At 35.5% G+C, this 13916-nt stretch overlaps 1 protein-coding gene across 14 annotated transcripts in view; it reads right to left on the bottom strand.

Moving 5' to 3' along the window:
• The window catches only part of PIK3C3 (phosphatidylinositol 3-kinase catalytic subunit type 3), a 152049-nt gene that overhangs the window by 21502 nt on the left and 116631 nt on the right, over positions 1-13916 (bottom strand). For 9 of the 14 annotated variants that reach the window (XR_011542007.1, XR_011542004.1, XR_011542008.1 and 6 more), the window contains one exon: positions 3084-3252. Coding sequence is in view for 5 of the 14 variants with exons in the window: in XM_070627570.1 (XP_070483671.1) it covers positions 3084-3252 (169 nt within the window). In the remaining 9 variants the exon portion in view is untranslated. Of the gene's footprint in view, positions 1-3083; positions 3300-11960; positions 12098-13916 lie in introns of all 14 variants that reach the window. The other 5 variants (XR_011542005.1, XR_011542010.1, XR_011542006.1 and 2 more) reach the window with 2 other exon arrangements.

Below are 13916 nucleotides of genomic sequence, written 5' to 3'. Positions count from 1 at the left end.
TAAATTTAACTATTCATGCTTCTATTACTATAGCAAAGGGAAACAGAACGTAAATAAATATAAAATGGAATATTCTGTAAGGAGTTTAGACATTCAATTACTTTGTGGATAATTTGTCCCTATTTTAACTGTATTAATTTTTACATCTGTTGCCATTAACCTGCATTTTCAATTTAAGATAGAACAAATGACCCAAAACACAAAGTCTATGTTAGTCATTCAATATCCTACCCAGAAAAACAGATTTAAAGGTTACTAAAAATCTTCAAAACCATTATCAAAAGAGAAGATACAGTTAAGGTTAAAAAAATAATGACAAGGTGGGGAAAGTGTGCAAAATCAAGTCTAGACAAAGATGTAAGGATGGATATGATATAATTTAGATTTTGTAAAAGGAGTGGGTTGAGTACAGTGTTCTAGGAAAACGTGTTCTTTCTCTTACCCATGTTTATGCCAACCACCATGCTACCCACCGGTCATACAATGATGGTCCAAATTTTCAGTAAAAACCTTTAATACTAAAAATAAAAATGCATTGAACTACATCAAGTGAGGTTCTTACAGTGCTTCAGAGATCTACTTCCCCTACAATCTATCCATTTTGCATGCGACAAATATCAGAGTAGAATCCCCAAAAAAAGGCTTATTTTATAAGTGTACAACTTCAAGGAGGAAAAACAATTAAGTGAATGATAAAAAGTAGTGTGATCAGTAAACTCACTGCGATTTGGTGACTAGGCAAATGTCCTCTGATGCAATATAAGAACTTTGCTTAACACAGCTAAATGCTTCCTAATTTCAGTATATTTACTGAAAAATTTAGGCCATTTTTGTATTATCAGTGTCTAGCATTGTGTTTGACATAAATATGAGTTAACAGAAGGAATTACGTTTTCCTTGAATACTTAAGATTTCAAATGTTTTACCATTGCTACTGCTGCCATGAGAGAGTATTCAAAAATAAACTTACCAATTAGTTACTGGTTTAATGGGTACTGATTAATAAAAGAGACCATAATATGTTTTGTTACATGAAAATCACACCACCATAAAATGTGTTCTGACATCTGTACAACTGTAACCATTCCTAACTTAGTTCCAAAGGAACTGCTCTGTTTATGTAGTCCACTGTTATTCAATGGTTTCTTGTTGCAGAAATTGATCAGAAATCAACAAAAACCATGAAAAGAAGATGGTTGGTCATACTTACCTTAATAATAAACCTTAATCATAAACATCTCATAACCTTAGCTCCAAAGAAGCTTTTGACTATCAGGTTAACTCTTATGTCCTAAGGGTAATTTTTACTAACTGAACCATATTCTAAAATATTACATTAAAAAATAAATCTTGATCAAAATTTTAGGGTCCATCTAATCATAGCTGAAGTACAGTGAAATTTTTAAAAATAAAAAATAAAACAATTTTCACGAAGACTCAACATAAAATTATTTAGATTAATTTGTTTCTGATTTTTCTTAGTAGTGAGGAAGGTTAATTTTGGCTCCACGTTAATAATCTGCCTCTGTTTTCTCATTCTACTGAATTGCTACCAATCCATTATCAATGACAGTTCATAAAGCACATTGTTTTCCTTCTGCTTTCAATAAGATGGAGCACCTTTGACATTTCTCTACTTATCATTTCATATCATCTTGTCTGCCTCCTCACTGAGATCACCATGGTTCCCTTTAGCTTTCCGTAGGCTTTGACTATTTTAAATTAAAAATCCCAGATATTAAAGTGGAACTTGCATCTCTCTGAACGTGTTTCTGTAATGCCAGGCAAATCAAAAGAGCACTGATCTTCTCAGTATTCCTTTAGCATTTCTGGGAAGTAAAACTGAGCCACTCTGCCACTCAGAGGATAAATAATGTGGCCATTTGTAAAACGCACGTTAGAGTTTGTGACACATAGTAGAGCCGAGTTAACAATGAAGGCCCATTGAGTCACTGCAAAGATGAAACCTGATTAATACAGGACCACCATTCTCCTGGGACCTGCAGCATCAACATCACCTGGGAACATGGCTTCATCCTACACGTGAAGCAGAAATTCTGGGAGTTTTCATGCAAATACCGAAGCTTCAACATACATATATTGAGTGTCTATGTTCTAACTACTTTTGAGTAACTGAGCTTACAAAATAGACAAGACAGAGCCCAAGTGCACAGGCAACTCACAGTCTATTGGTATGTCTCCTGAGCTGGGATTTTCTGCTGGACTAAGAATATTCATTTTGCAGAGTTATGTTGAAAACAGAGTTAGAGTCAAATGATCCTGCCATTTCTGACTAATCATCAGAGTTGTGTCATGAATTTAACAAATGCGACTTTTAATTTACTTTGTACCTGATGATATATGATGTTCAGTCCTGATAAACCAGGGTGAAGGAAACAGAGATACAGTGGCATTGGAGAAAACAGAAGGGATAGAGAAAAATCAGCTTTTTTTTTAGCAGAATGCCTCATGAGATGCTAAAGAGAGACAAAATCATATGTAACGTTTATTCTTCAATCATTTAACAAACTTCTGAATGCTCCTGAAGAGCAATCAAAACTAAGGCTGATAAAGGTGCTAAAGAGTAAAAATGACTGGATTAATATCACTCTAAATAAGCTAAATGCTTCAGTCTTTAATAAGAAGAGGCAAGTCAGCTAGGGAGAAGGAAAAAACCCAATGTGGTGATTATAATCCTTCAAGACTGGCCCTCAGGGAGGTCTGAATGGTATGAAGCTTCTCAACCTTTTCTCTATCCCAGCACTGTCAAAGAGCACAGAGTACATTTTGCTAAAAATATTTCAACCCACTGATTTGGAAGCCTCTGTGTTTGCCTAATCTTGTGTAACGCCAGCTTCCCGTTTGGTGAGATTTAGCAATCAGATAATTAGTGGGAAAACAAGAAATTCTTCTTCCTTCAACATCAGACTGTTTATCAAAATAGACATCAAATGCACATTAAGAAATATTGTTGGTTGTGTCACTATAAGAGTGATGCTAAAGAACACGTACATTTAGCAATTCTTTTCTTGCTCTTTGAAAGTAATTTACCAAAATTCTCCATGTCAAGCAAATCAACTTACCTTCGAAGGTGGAGAAAAGCCGTGTAACACTGTTTACGGAACTCTTGGTACTGCTCACTCTGTGTGCCCCCCATTCCTTCCACCATTTCTTTATTCAGCTTCATGGGAGGAGGAAGAGGCTTCGGATCCCGACCCAAAATATATCCAAAGTCTATGTGGAAGAGTTTGCCTGGATGTTGAGAAGAAACTCATCTGTTTCCAGATTATCTTAAAGAACTGGGAAGGGGACATGTCATACATTTGGTAAAGCAGTGTCTCTTCATAAAGAATACTAGTTCATGATGAAGTCTATTAAATTGTTTGATTTTCTAACCCTAGGCTCAGGAGTGACTTTCACAGCATATTTTTGTTTCGACTCACATTCAATCAGATGAAACTATGTTTAAAATTATCCCACAGTAATAATAATTTAAAATTTTAAATCTTACTCTTAGATCTACAGAATCAAAGACAACTTTTTAAGTATTAGTAGAAATTAGTATCATGTAGCAAATTTCTCATGCTAAAGTTTAAGCGAAAACTTGCCCTTCACATAGCAGAAGACTATTTCTTTTAAGTATTCCTAAACAAATCTTTCCTTTAACTTATCACTATTCTCCCCCTGCCCCAAACAATCCCCTGATTTCAAATTATATTGTTAGCTTCATCTGAACCATCTTCCACTGATCCATGTCACTCATTATTTAAAGCTAAGAAACCAACCACAGTATTTACATCTGCCAAGAGCTGAACACAGCTGCAGTGCCCATGAAGACAGATCCTAGTAGAGTAGCCATCTAAACTCAAAGACCAGAAATATAAGAATGCGATCATTTACTTCAGAGAATGGTTCACCACAGAATTCAGAAGTACCTTATGATTGACCGCTAGGTATAAAGTAGGCACATATTTTAACACAAAAAGTAACCCCATGGATCCCACAATCTAAGCTCCACCAAGGCAGGGACTTAGGCCTGTTTTGTGTATTGCTGTGTCCCCAGCCTCTGAATAGTTTCTGGCACATAGTAGGTACTCATTGTTGAAAGAAGAAAAGAATTCATTTAAAAAGCCAACCCAGGGGCCAGCCCGATGGCACAGCGGTTAAGTGCGCACATTGTGCTTCAGCGGCCCGGGGTTCGCCAGTTCAGATCCCAGGTGTGGACATGGCACCGCTCAGCAAGCCATGCTGTGGTAGGCGTCCCACACATAAAGTAGAAGAAGATGGGCATGGATGTTTGCTCAGGGCCAGTCTTCCTCAGCAAAAAGAGGAGGATTGGTGGCAGATGTTAGCTCAGGGCTGATCTTCCTCAAAAAAATAAATAAATAAATAAATAAATAAAATAAAATAAAATAAAAATAAAAACCCAACCCAAAATCCCCCTAGCGCAACCTGCCCCCTCTTTTGTCTTGTAATACATTATGACCTGTTTTATGTGGCCTGTCTTCCATCATGTATTTGGGAATCTTAGATTTTTTTCCCTCAAGCTCACCAGCCAAGTGTTCCTTCTTGAGGTACACGTGTTGAGTTTTTGCACACTTTTGCCACCTTGCAAAATATTTTTATATATTGACTGTACCCATTAAGACTTTACCTATGCCCTTCTGTCTACCTCTTTCTCTGTGCATTATTTACTGTTATCGGTAAACTTTATATTCCATCCTTAGGGTCTTTTGGAAGTATACAACAGTGACAGGCACAGAACGGACTGGTTATGGCGATGAAGCCCCAGGTAACAGTGATGTGATGGCATGCTGAGTCTGTAGTACAACCGCCCTAGAGTACAGCTGACACCTTCAGGTCTCACTTGATCGGGTATGTGACCCTAACAAAGCTGCTTAACCTTTCTAAGCCTCACTTTCTAAACTGCAAAATAGGTTCATACTGATAATTACCTCATAGGGCAGAACTGAAAGAGATAATACATCTAATATTTGGGACAGTACCTGTTACACAGTCAACACTCTAAATGTTAGTTGTCATTATTCTTCTTCCCAACTAAGTTATAGACGAGTGTGTTAAGTAAAATTACTAAAAAATCTCGTTTAAGTTAAGAATAATTACATCTATTGCCTTGTCACATTTTGGAAGGTATGTCCTTAAGTTAGAGAAAAAAAAAAAATTTTAGTCTGAACACAAAACTAAATCAAGCTATTTAATATCTAATGAGCAGATCTCTTAAAGGTGCTCAAAAAAGTTCATCTTAAATACCTTAGATGCCACTTTAAAAAAAAATTTTAAATACTCAACTCTATTCAAATTAAATAACTATCATTTTAAAGATGCTTAAAATATACTGAATTGATATTACATGTTCCTTATACCTGAGATCACAACTACTAGGAATTAATAAAATTAAATAAATTAAATAAAGGGCTAAGTAATGTCACTTTTTGCAATTCTTTAAGGCATCTTTCTTACAAAGAAAAACTAAATAATACATTAAGTTGGAAACCTTATAAAACATTGAAGAGAGAAAGAACTTCAAATCTGCCAAGGCCAGAAAATAAAAAAAGTCTGCATTTTAGGCAATAATGATATTAAATTGAAATAAAATTTAAGATAGAGACTGGCACTATTTTCACACAACAGTAAAGAAAACCACACTGCAAATTATCTGGAGGTGACAGTAGAAGTTGTACTAAATTTGGGACATGGGATTCATATATAAAGAGAGAGAACAGCTCACATGTGAAATAATAACTATCCAAAGGCTGAAACACTGTCACCACCTGGCTGTAGAAAAAGGAACCGTTGTCAATCTAACCATTGCACTGAAAACCAGTTTTCCATTTACCCAAATCATCTCCTTGTCTTTTTTTTAAGGTTATATCAAGCTTAAACATTCTGTTCAAATTGGAGAACTTGTGAAAGTCTCATAGGAATTTTTTTAAAAAAATGGATATATCTAGTACAGTAAATGACAAATGGGAGGAGGTGAGATGAGAAGGAATTACAATTAGATATAGATAGTAAGGTACATGAAGAGAACTGAAAAATGGTTTTGTCCCCCACCAAAACAACAAAGGCAGTAACAGCTTATAGCTAAATGGTTCCTCTAGCTCAACTAGGGTTACCCAAATCAGCATGCATTTGGTAAGCAGTTATGAAAAGGGCTCCTATCTCACCTATTTTGATCAAAACACCTTCGCTAAGTGTACATTGAAATTACCTTTTCATTTATATTTCTCTCCCACACTAAACTCTTAATGAATCATTAAAAGTCTTATAATCAAGAATCTTGTCTTATTTATTTTTGCTATAGTTCCGAAACCTAGGATAATGTCTAGCATACAGGAACACTCAGTGTGCTATTTTGCATTCATTAACCAATGACATCTCAATTTTGCATTTACAGCTTAGACAACTTTTAATAACATTGTTGATATGAAAAATTTTCTCCTAGAATCCTGAGAGTTCTTAGGAGAAGCAGTTTTGTTTTAAAAATTTCATGTCTTCATTTCCATGAAGATCTATAGTAAAATTAATCGAGGCCAAGTCTGGATCATCTGGATGCTACGTTACTACTTAGTACTGTCCTGTGATTTCAGGGTTTTTGACTGGTTGGTATCAAACAGCAAGGCTATTTTAATTGTCGCAGGCTAATACTAACAGAAGCAGAATTAGTTATACCTTGAAATTACATGAAAGCATCTTGAACAAATGGAGGTTATAAAGTAGTTCAAGCAGAGAAAAGCAGTATAAGAATAATCACGTGGGATATATTAACAGCACTCTGAACTCAAACTCACATCATACTATCTGTATCACAGTCACACTGCAAGTGACAATTTAGTTTCAATGTTACATCTGTCACATTAATGTTGTTAGATTTAATTTTGCTACTCTGTGTAACATGATTTAATTTATAAATCTGTTTTTATTTTATAGCATGTAAGAGTAGATGCACAAGAAGTTAATACTAGGTTTTATGCTGTACATATTTAAGATTATAAAAGGTAATATGTCAACACAGGGGGCTTCATTTCTATTTAAAACAGTTCTGTGTGTTACTCACAATTGAAAAATACCTTTTCAGAATCTCGAAATAGGCTTCAGGGGTCTCTAAACACAACGAAATCAATTGTTGGGGCAATCCATTGACTTCAACAAATTCAAAGGGAAGTTCATAACTCCAAAAAGATGAGAAACGAGTTTTAGAATAATGAATTTGATAACTGTAGTACTCACTGGGAAAGCAGCATCTCCTAATCGCTTAAGGTTCAAAGGAATATGCTATCATTGAATTTTCCATGATTTGGTAAAAAGTCCATGACCAACTTCTGTTAAGGATTCCACTGCCTATAACTAAATATGTATCCTCTATTCAAAAAAGCTAAACACTTCATTTTGTGCCTCATTCGCATATTTTCTACCTTATTAGAGAAACAACATTCTACCCTTCAAGTAATAAAGAGATAAGAAGCTTACAATATTATAGGTACAGATAAACTTTCCTGGGTTTTACTTAATTACTGAAATAAGTTTTGTTACCAGTATAGTTCCTAATGATACTCAGCTCGTGAGCAGATGACCTTCCTGACCAATCTTTGATTCAAAACTGCCACCCTTAATAAATCATGCTATCCTAGTTTCAAATGGCATCAGCCATCACACATGGTTTATTTAATGGCCTCCATGCTTTTAATAGGAAACCTAGACCCACTTTTCTTCATTTCATTACAGGCATTACTGGAATTCCAGTGTCAGCTATGCATCATTGCCTGCAAATGAAGAGCATATTTCTATCCTTCTTGTAAGAAAACTCTCAAAGAACAGGATTACCGCTTAATTATAAGGCATAAAAGATTCAATATCTAACAATGAAACCATTATTATGCTTTGCAAGTTCAAAGAGTCATGTATTTTGAAAAGAGGTTATTAATATTTTAAGAAAATTCATCCTCATACAAACCAAAGAGAATAGCTCTTTTAAAGTTAATATCTGTAAATGAAACTTGTAAGGATTTTTAAAACGCATTTCATGAAATTTACAAAATTTTCAATTAAGAGATTCAGGGAATGTGGCCCTATTCAAATCTATCACCTAGTCAAGAGGTAAAGTGTACATAAAACAAAACTAATGTTGACTGTAATTACTGCCTTTTGTCCCTGATTTGCAATACAAAGGGAATAAGGGAATATTTGCATAAGTAACATGAACTTATTTCTAAAATTGTAGTTCAAGACATTTGTAGTTCTTGGATTAAAGAGAACAGAAAGTGCTGAAATGAATAGTTATTTAACAGTAGAGGTTTTTTTAAATTTCCATTTTGGCTATCTAATAGCTGAAAGTGACCAATCTCAAAGTTGTACTTATTCCATTTTTCACTCCTCTGCTTACTCCCCTTCTATTTGATTCTCTTCTTCTGTTCCTTATAATCCAAACTCTGTTTTTTTGAAAGTCCTGCAATTCCCAAATTCAAAAATTCCTCCCTGCCACTCTATTCCACAGTAAGTTTCTCACTCTCTTCAATTTTCTTTTTTTGTATACAAACCTGACATTTTACTATTTTCCCACTAAGTACCTTTATTTCTAATGTGAATGTTACATCTTTCCTGTTGCCCTACCATGAAACCTAGAAACAAAGAAGGTGGCAAACAACTATTCATCAATGCAATGGAACCTGTATTTCTGGAATTAAAAATGCTGCCTATCCACACTCCCACTGCTCCCAATATTTATTAGTTAAACCCTTATGATATAATTAGAAGTATTTTCACTTAGAGTTAAAAGCATAGCAACGATGAAATATTTCTCAACAATAGTTTTTGAGTAACAAAGGACAATAAGACATACATACGTACAGATTAGTATAGACATTCCAACTATCTGCTAAATGTTTCATATAATTTATCATAACTTCACATTCAACTGTTAAGAAGGCTTCTAATGAATAGGGACAAAATTAAGTTAACTGATGAAACGGGGGCAAACTATGTTTACTTATTATATCTTGATTATATATGATGAGGATTTTTAGACTGGTTAATTTTAAAACTGCAGATGAGAGGGGGCTGGCCCCGTGGCCGAGTGGTTAAGTTCGCGCGCTCCGCTGCAAGTGGCCCGGTGTTTCGTTGGTTCGGATCCTGGGCGCGGACATGGCACTGCTCATCAGGCCACGCTGAGGCAGCGTCCCACATGCCACAACTAGAAGGACCCACAACGAAGAATATACAACTATGTACTGGGGGGCTTTGGGGAGAAAAAGAAAAAAATAAAATCTTTAAAAAAAAAAAAAAACTGCAGATGAGAGGCAGGCTCAGAGGAGTGGAATTTGCTTGCCCTTTGATCAGAGACAGTTGCATTTGTGAAGGAAATCTCCATGCCTCCCTCTCTGCTCCAGGAGGAAGGGGGGATGGCCTTATCTCTAGAAACTCTTAATGGGGAAGGCAAGGACTTAAGTTGTTTACTGTCTGGCAACCTCATGCAACTGACCGCCCCCCCACCCCCCCAAAATCCTCTTTTGTCTTTAGCTGAGGATAATATTTAAGTGGTGACTTCTGCCATTTACTCAATCCGGTTTGATTCTTATCTAAAAGTTGTGGGACTGCCCAATGGCCCGACCCTACCAGCACTGGTACCATTTTAACCGTTTTTCTGTCTTTTAAAGAGATAACTCACATACCTATGCCTTAAATTTAGCCTTACTCTCCACCCATGTTTGTAGGAGAAGCGGCAGCAGCAACATGCCGGCAGCAGCTCTGCCTGCCCATGGGTCCTGTCCCCATGCCAGCGGTGGTAGCAGCGGCTCCCCATGCCAGCAGCATCTCTGACTGCCCGTGGGTCCTGTCTCCATGGCAGCAGCAGCAGCTCTGACTGCCCATGGCTCCTGTTCCCATGCTATTCCACACTATTCTCTAAATAAAAGAGCACTACTGTCAGATCTTAAGAGTCTAAGAAATCTTTCTTTCAACTCCTCGGCTCACCGACCCCGCATCATATAGTCTATTTCCATTCAAGAAAAACATATTCTTAAATCTTATATATATTTTTTTTCCTATAGTGATTAAAACCAATGAAGTATTTTCCCCTGAAATATTCTTTTCTTCTAGAGAACTGTTTTAATGTCTAAAGCAGAACAGTAACCCTTTGAAGATGTAAAACAATGACCTTCAATAAGCAATTCTAAAACATTTTGGTCTCAGGACCCTTTTATGTTCTTAAATATTATTGAGGGGCTGGCCCGGTGGCGCAGCGGTTAAGTGTGCACGTTCCGCTTTGGCAGCCCGGGGTTAGCCGGTTCGAATCCTGGGTGCGGACATGGCACCACTTGGCAAGCCATGCTGTGGTAGGCCTCCCACATATAAGTGGAAGAAAATAGGCACGGATGTTAGCTCACGGCCAGTCTTCCTCAGCAAAAAGAGGAGGATTGGCGGATGTTAGCTCAGGGCTAGTCTTCCTCAAAAAAAAAAAAAAAAAAATTATTGAGGACCCAAAAAAGCCTTAGTTGGGCTACCTCTACCGATATTTACTGAATTTGAAATTAAAACTGCAACTTCTTAAAAAATATTAATTAATTTGAAAATAATAAGTCAATAACATTTTAATGTAACTTGTTTTTATGAATAATAACCATTTTCCAAAACAAAAATAACATAGTGAGGAGAGTGGCACTGCCTTATATTTTGCAAATCTCTTTAATGTCTGGCTTAAAAGGAGACAGCTGGATTCTCACTTTTTATTCTTCTCTCAGTCTATGATGATATATTGTTTTAACTGAAGCAAAAGAAAAGAATCCAGCCTCTAAACAGATATGGATTTTAAAAAAAGAGAATTTTAATAACCTTTTCAGATAAGTATGGATAGTTTTCTTTGCTACAAAAACAAATTCTCAGGCTCTACCCTACCTAATGAATCAGAAACTCTGAGCCTGGGACACAGCAATCCGTATTTGAACTCACTCTGCAGGTGATTCTGATACAGGCCGAAGCTTGAGTACTTCTGATCTAGTTTATACGGATTAATAGAACTCTGAACTTCTGTTAGGTCACTGTGAAGGGGATAGTACTAAGATGAATCATTTAAATAAATTAAAACTCATATTCAAGACTAATAGTTACAGTTTTCTTGTGTTGTATAATCCCATTACCTTAAAATTTGACACATTTTTTGTTCAAGGGGTCACTATGAAAATGTATTAACGTTTTAATAATCTAGTTTATGATCACTAGTCTATGGTGGAACTTTGAATGCTTTAAAGGACATTACAATTTAACCTCCCCCCAAATTATTCATTGCAAAGCAAAACAAACGCAGTGTCTTTGCAGCATTAAGGAATATATCACCTGATAAGGAAACTTACATAAAAAAAACTTAATATCCTAATCTGCAGCTCTACTTCAATGACTGAATTCAGCTGTGCTATATAAAAGGTAACCCAAAAGGAAGTAGACTGATTTCCCTCCAGAATCTGACCTCAAATTAATCTAACCAGCCTATATAAACCTGCAAACGCACTGCTTATTTCAGCTTCTGGGTATTTTACTGGAATGTGTGCTTTTCTCCATTTGCATCTTATACAAGCCCAACGCATCCTTCACAACACACTCTAAGTTACTTTCTTCATGAGGTAATTTCCAGCTCCGGAAGCACAGAGAGTATAGCACTTTATCATTTTTTATTACTTCTAATGAGAAGAAACAATGTCCTTCTAAAACAAAATTAAAAATAAAAGCACCCTTTACAGCAACCATTAACATTTTCCTTAAGATAGGTTTCAGTAAACATAAGACAACTGACCTGATAAGAAATACTCAAGAAACTTTCAAAAGATCAGATTCAAATAATGTTTAAAAAGAAAACTATTCACATCAAGACAAGTCCTTCTCATTATTATCTAAAGTAATGATTGATAAAGACTAAAAAAGTATTTATGGATAAAAAGAGAAGGTCTTACGTGCCTGATTCTCTTTTGCATACACCAACTGAGAAAAACCAATCCAACCGGTCTATAAACTTCTACAAAATAGTAGCAAGCCCACAGTCTACAGGAACAATAAAAGTTTAGACAGGAGACAGATTTTTCTGGAAACCCTGAAGACAGATAAAAATGACATGAAAAAATCTAGCTGATTTATTCATTTTAAAACCATTTTTTGGGTGCCTACTAGGGGCATAAAACTGTTTATATCCCTTTCTCTCATGTCCCAGAGAATAAACAAGCACATTAAGAAAATAAGTCTGTAGTTTTAGATTTTACAGTATATTTAATCTATTAAACTGAATAATTCAAATACAAATAGTTAAGGAAGTACCACCATTTGAATAGTAACTAAGTGCTTTCTATGTAAAAAGATTTTGAAAATCATGAACAACTGTATTATGGCCTGAGAAAAAAATAAAACAAATAAATAAACGTTTATTTTTAAATTATCAAGGTTTATCTGAAAACACAGAAAGGATGACATTAAATCAATGATCAAATTGACTGTTTCTCTTTATAAATCTTCCTACACTCCCAAACTACAGAGCCACTCAGAATTTAGAAGGCAGTAACTTAAAGGAGTTTGGGTTTTAGGGTGAAAAAAAGTAATTTTTGAAATACATTACTTATTTTCTTATCTCTAAAATTAAGATTGCAAATAACAAGCCAAAAACAGAGGGCATTCTTATTTCCTGGTGGTAAAACAAACAAGCAAAACCATAATAGCTGACTAGTCCTTCAGGAATGTGTACTGCCTGCTCAGTACCAAACAAAACTCTACTATACTATCTCATCAACCTTCCCAACTCCACCAGGAGAGAGGTTCTATTTTTATCATTTACAAATTCAGAAAAAGAAACTGAGTCACAGACATATTAGATAACTTATCTAAAGTCACCCAATGGTGGAGTAGCAATTTAAACCTAAGGAATGTGACTTTAGAGCTTGACATATTAACTTCTATGTGAGTCTGTTCCTCCAAATTAAAAAAGGAAGGGAATCAATTTCAGATAAAATTAAAGAATGATGAAGATCAGGATAAGAGATGTATTTAAAAAAATATCCAATTAGGATCACAATAAGAATGACTATTTTCCTTTACATTGAGCTTTCTGGCAAAAGGCTCAAAGGGTATTACTGTGAAGTGCCAAGACACACAAAAAGTCACAACTCCTCTCACTCTGTGAACGATGACTCTAGGTTAGAAGGGCCATCCCTAGGACTACACGGAACTTTCTATTTACTACAGACATCCAGCTCCTTGTTTTCCTTTGTGAATGTTTTCAGGTTATTTATATATTAATTTTATGCGTTAATTCCATTATAAAGTCTTTATACCATAACAACAAAGTTTTCACTTACATTATTCCTTTTTGCCCCTCAAATTCTCAAAAATAAAAACAAAACAAACACTTTCTCCACAGAGTTGAGATAAACTCAAATCACGTTTCATTTCAGTCCTGCCACAACTAAATTACCCTGAATAAACTTATTAAAGCTTCCTCAAAGAACACCCATTCTGAAAAAATTCATTTTTTCTCATCTCACACCATAGCTTAAATTTTGTAATTTCTTGCCCAAATAATGTTATCTTAATGCATTAATAAGGGAAACATCATTCACCCTAAATTTGTTTCAAGAAAAACAAGTTATAATTGCCCACATGACAACACACTGACAAAGGATTTCGACTTTTACGTTTATGATGGATACACAACGCCCTCTGCTGCACAAGCTGAGGAAACTCCAAGCTGAAAGCTGGCACAAGAAAATAAAGCAGGGGCAAAAGCATGTCTGGGAAATCTGTCACTAAGACTTATATTTTGCATGTTTGTACACTACCACCATATAGATTTTGCAGTTCTCTACATGCAGTGTGAAACATTTTCCTCCACACACTCCTAAAGTTCTCAGTCTGACCCTTTTCTG

The sequence above is a fragment of the Equus przewalskii genome, chromosome 7 (assembly GCF_037783145.1).
Source record: "Equus przewalskii isolate Varuska chromosome 7, EquPr2, whole genome shotgun sequence".
Taxonomy (NCBI): domain Eukaryota; kingdom Metazoa; phylum Chordata; class Mammalia; order Perissodactyla; family Equidae; genus Equus; species Equus przewalskii.
The sequence above is the reverse complement of the archived record's forward strand: the minus strand, read 5'-3'. Positions and strand labels throughout refer to the sequence as shown.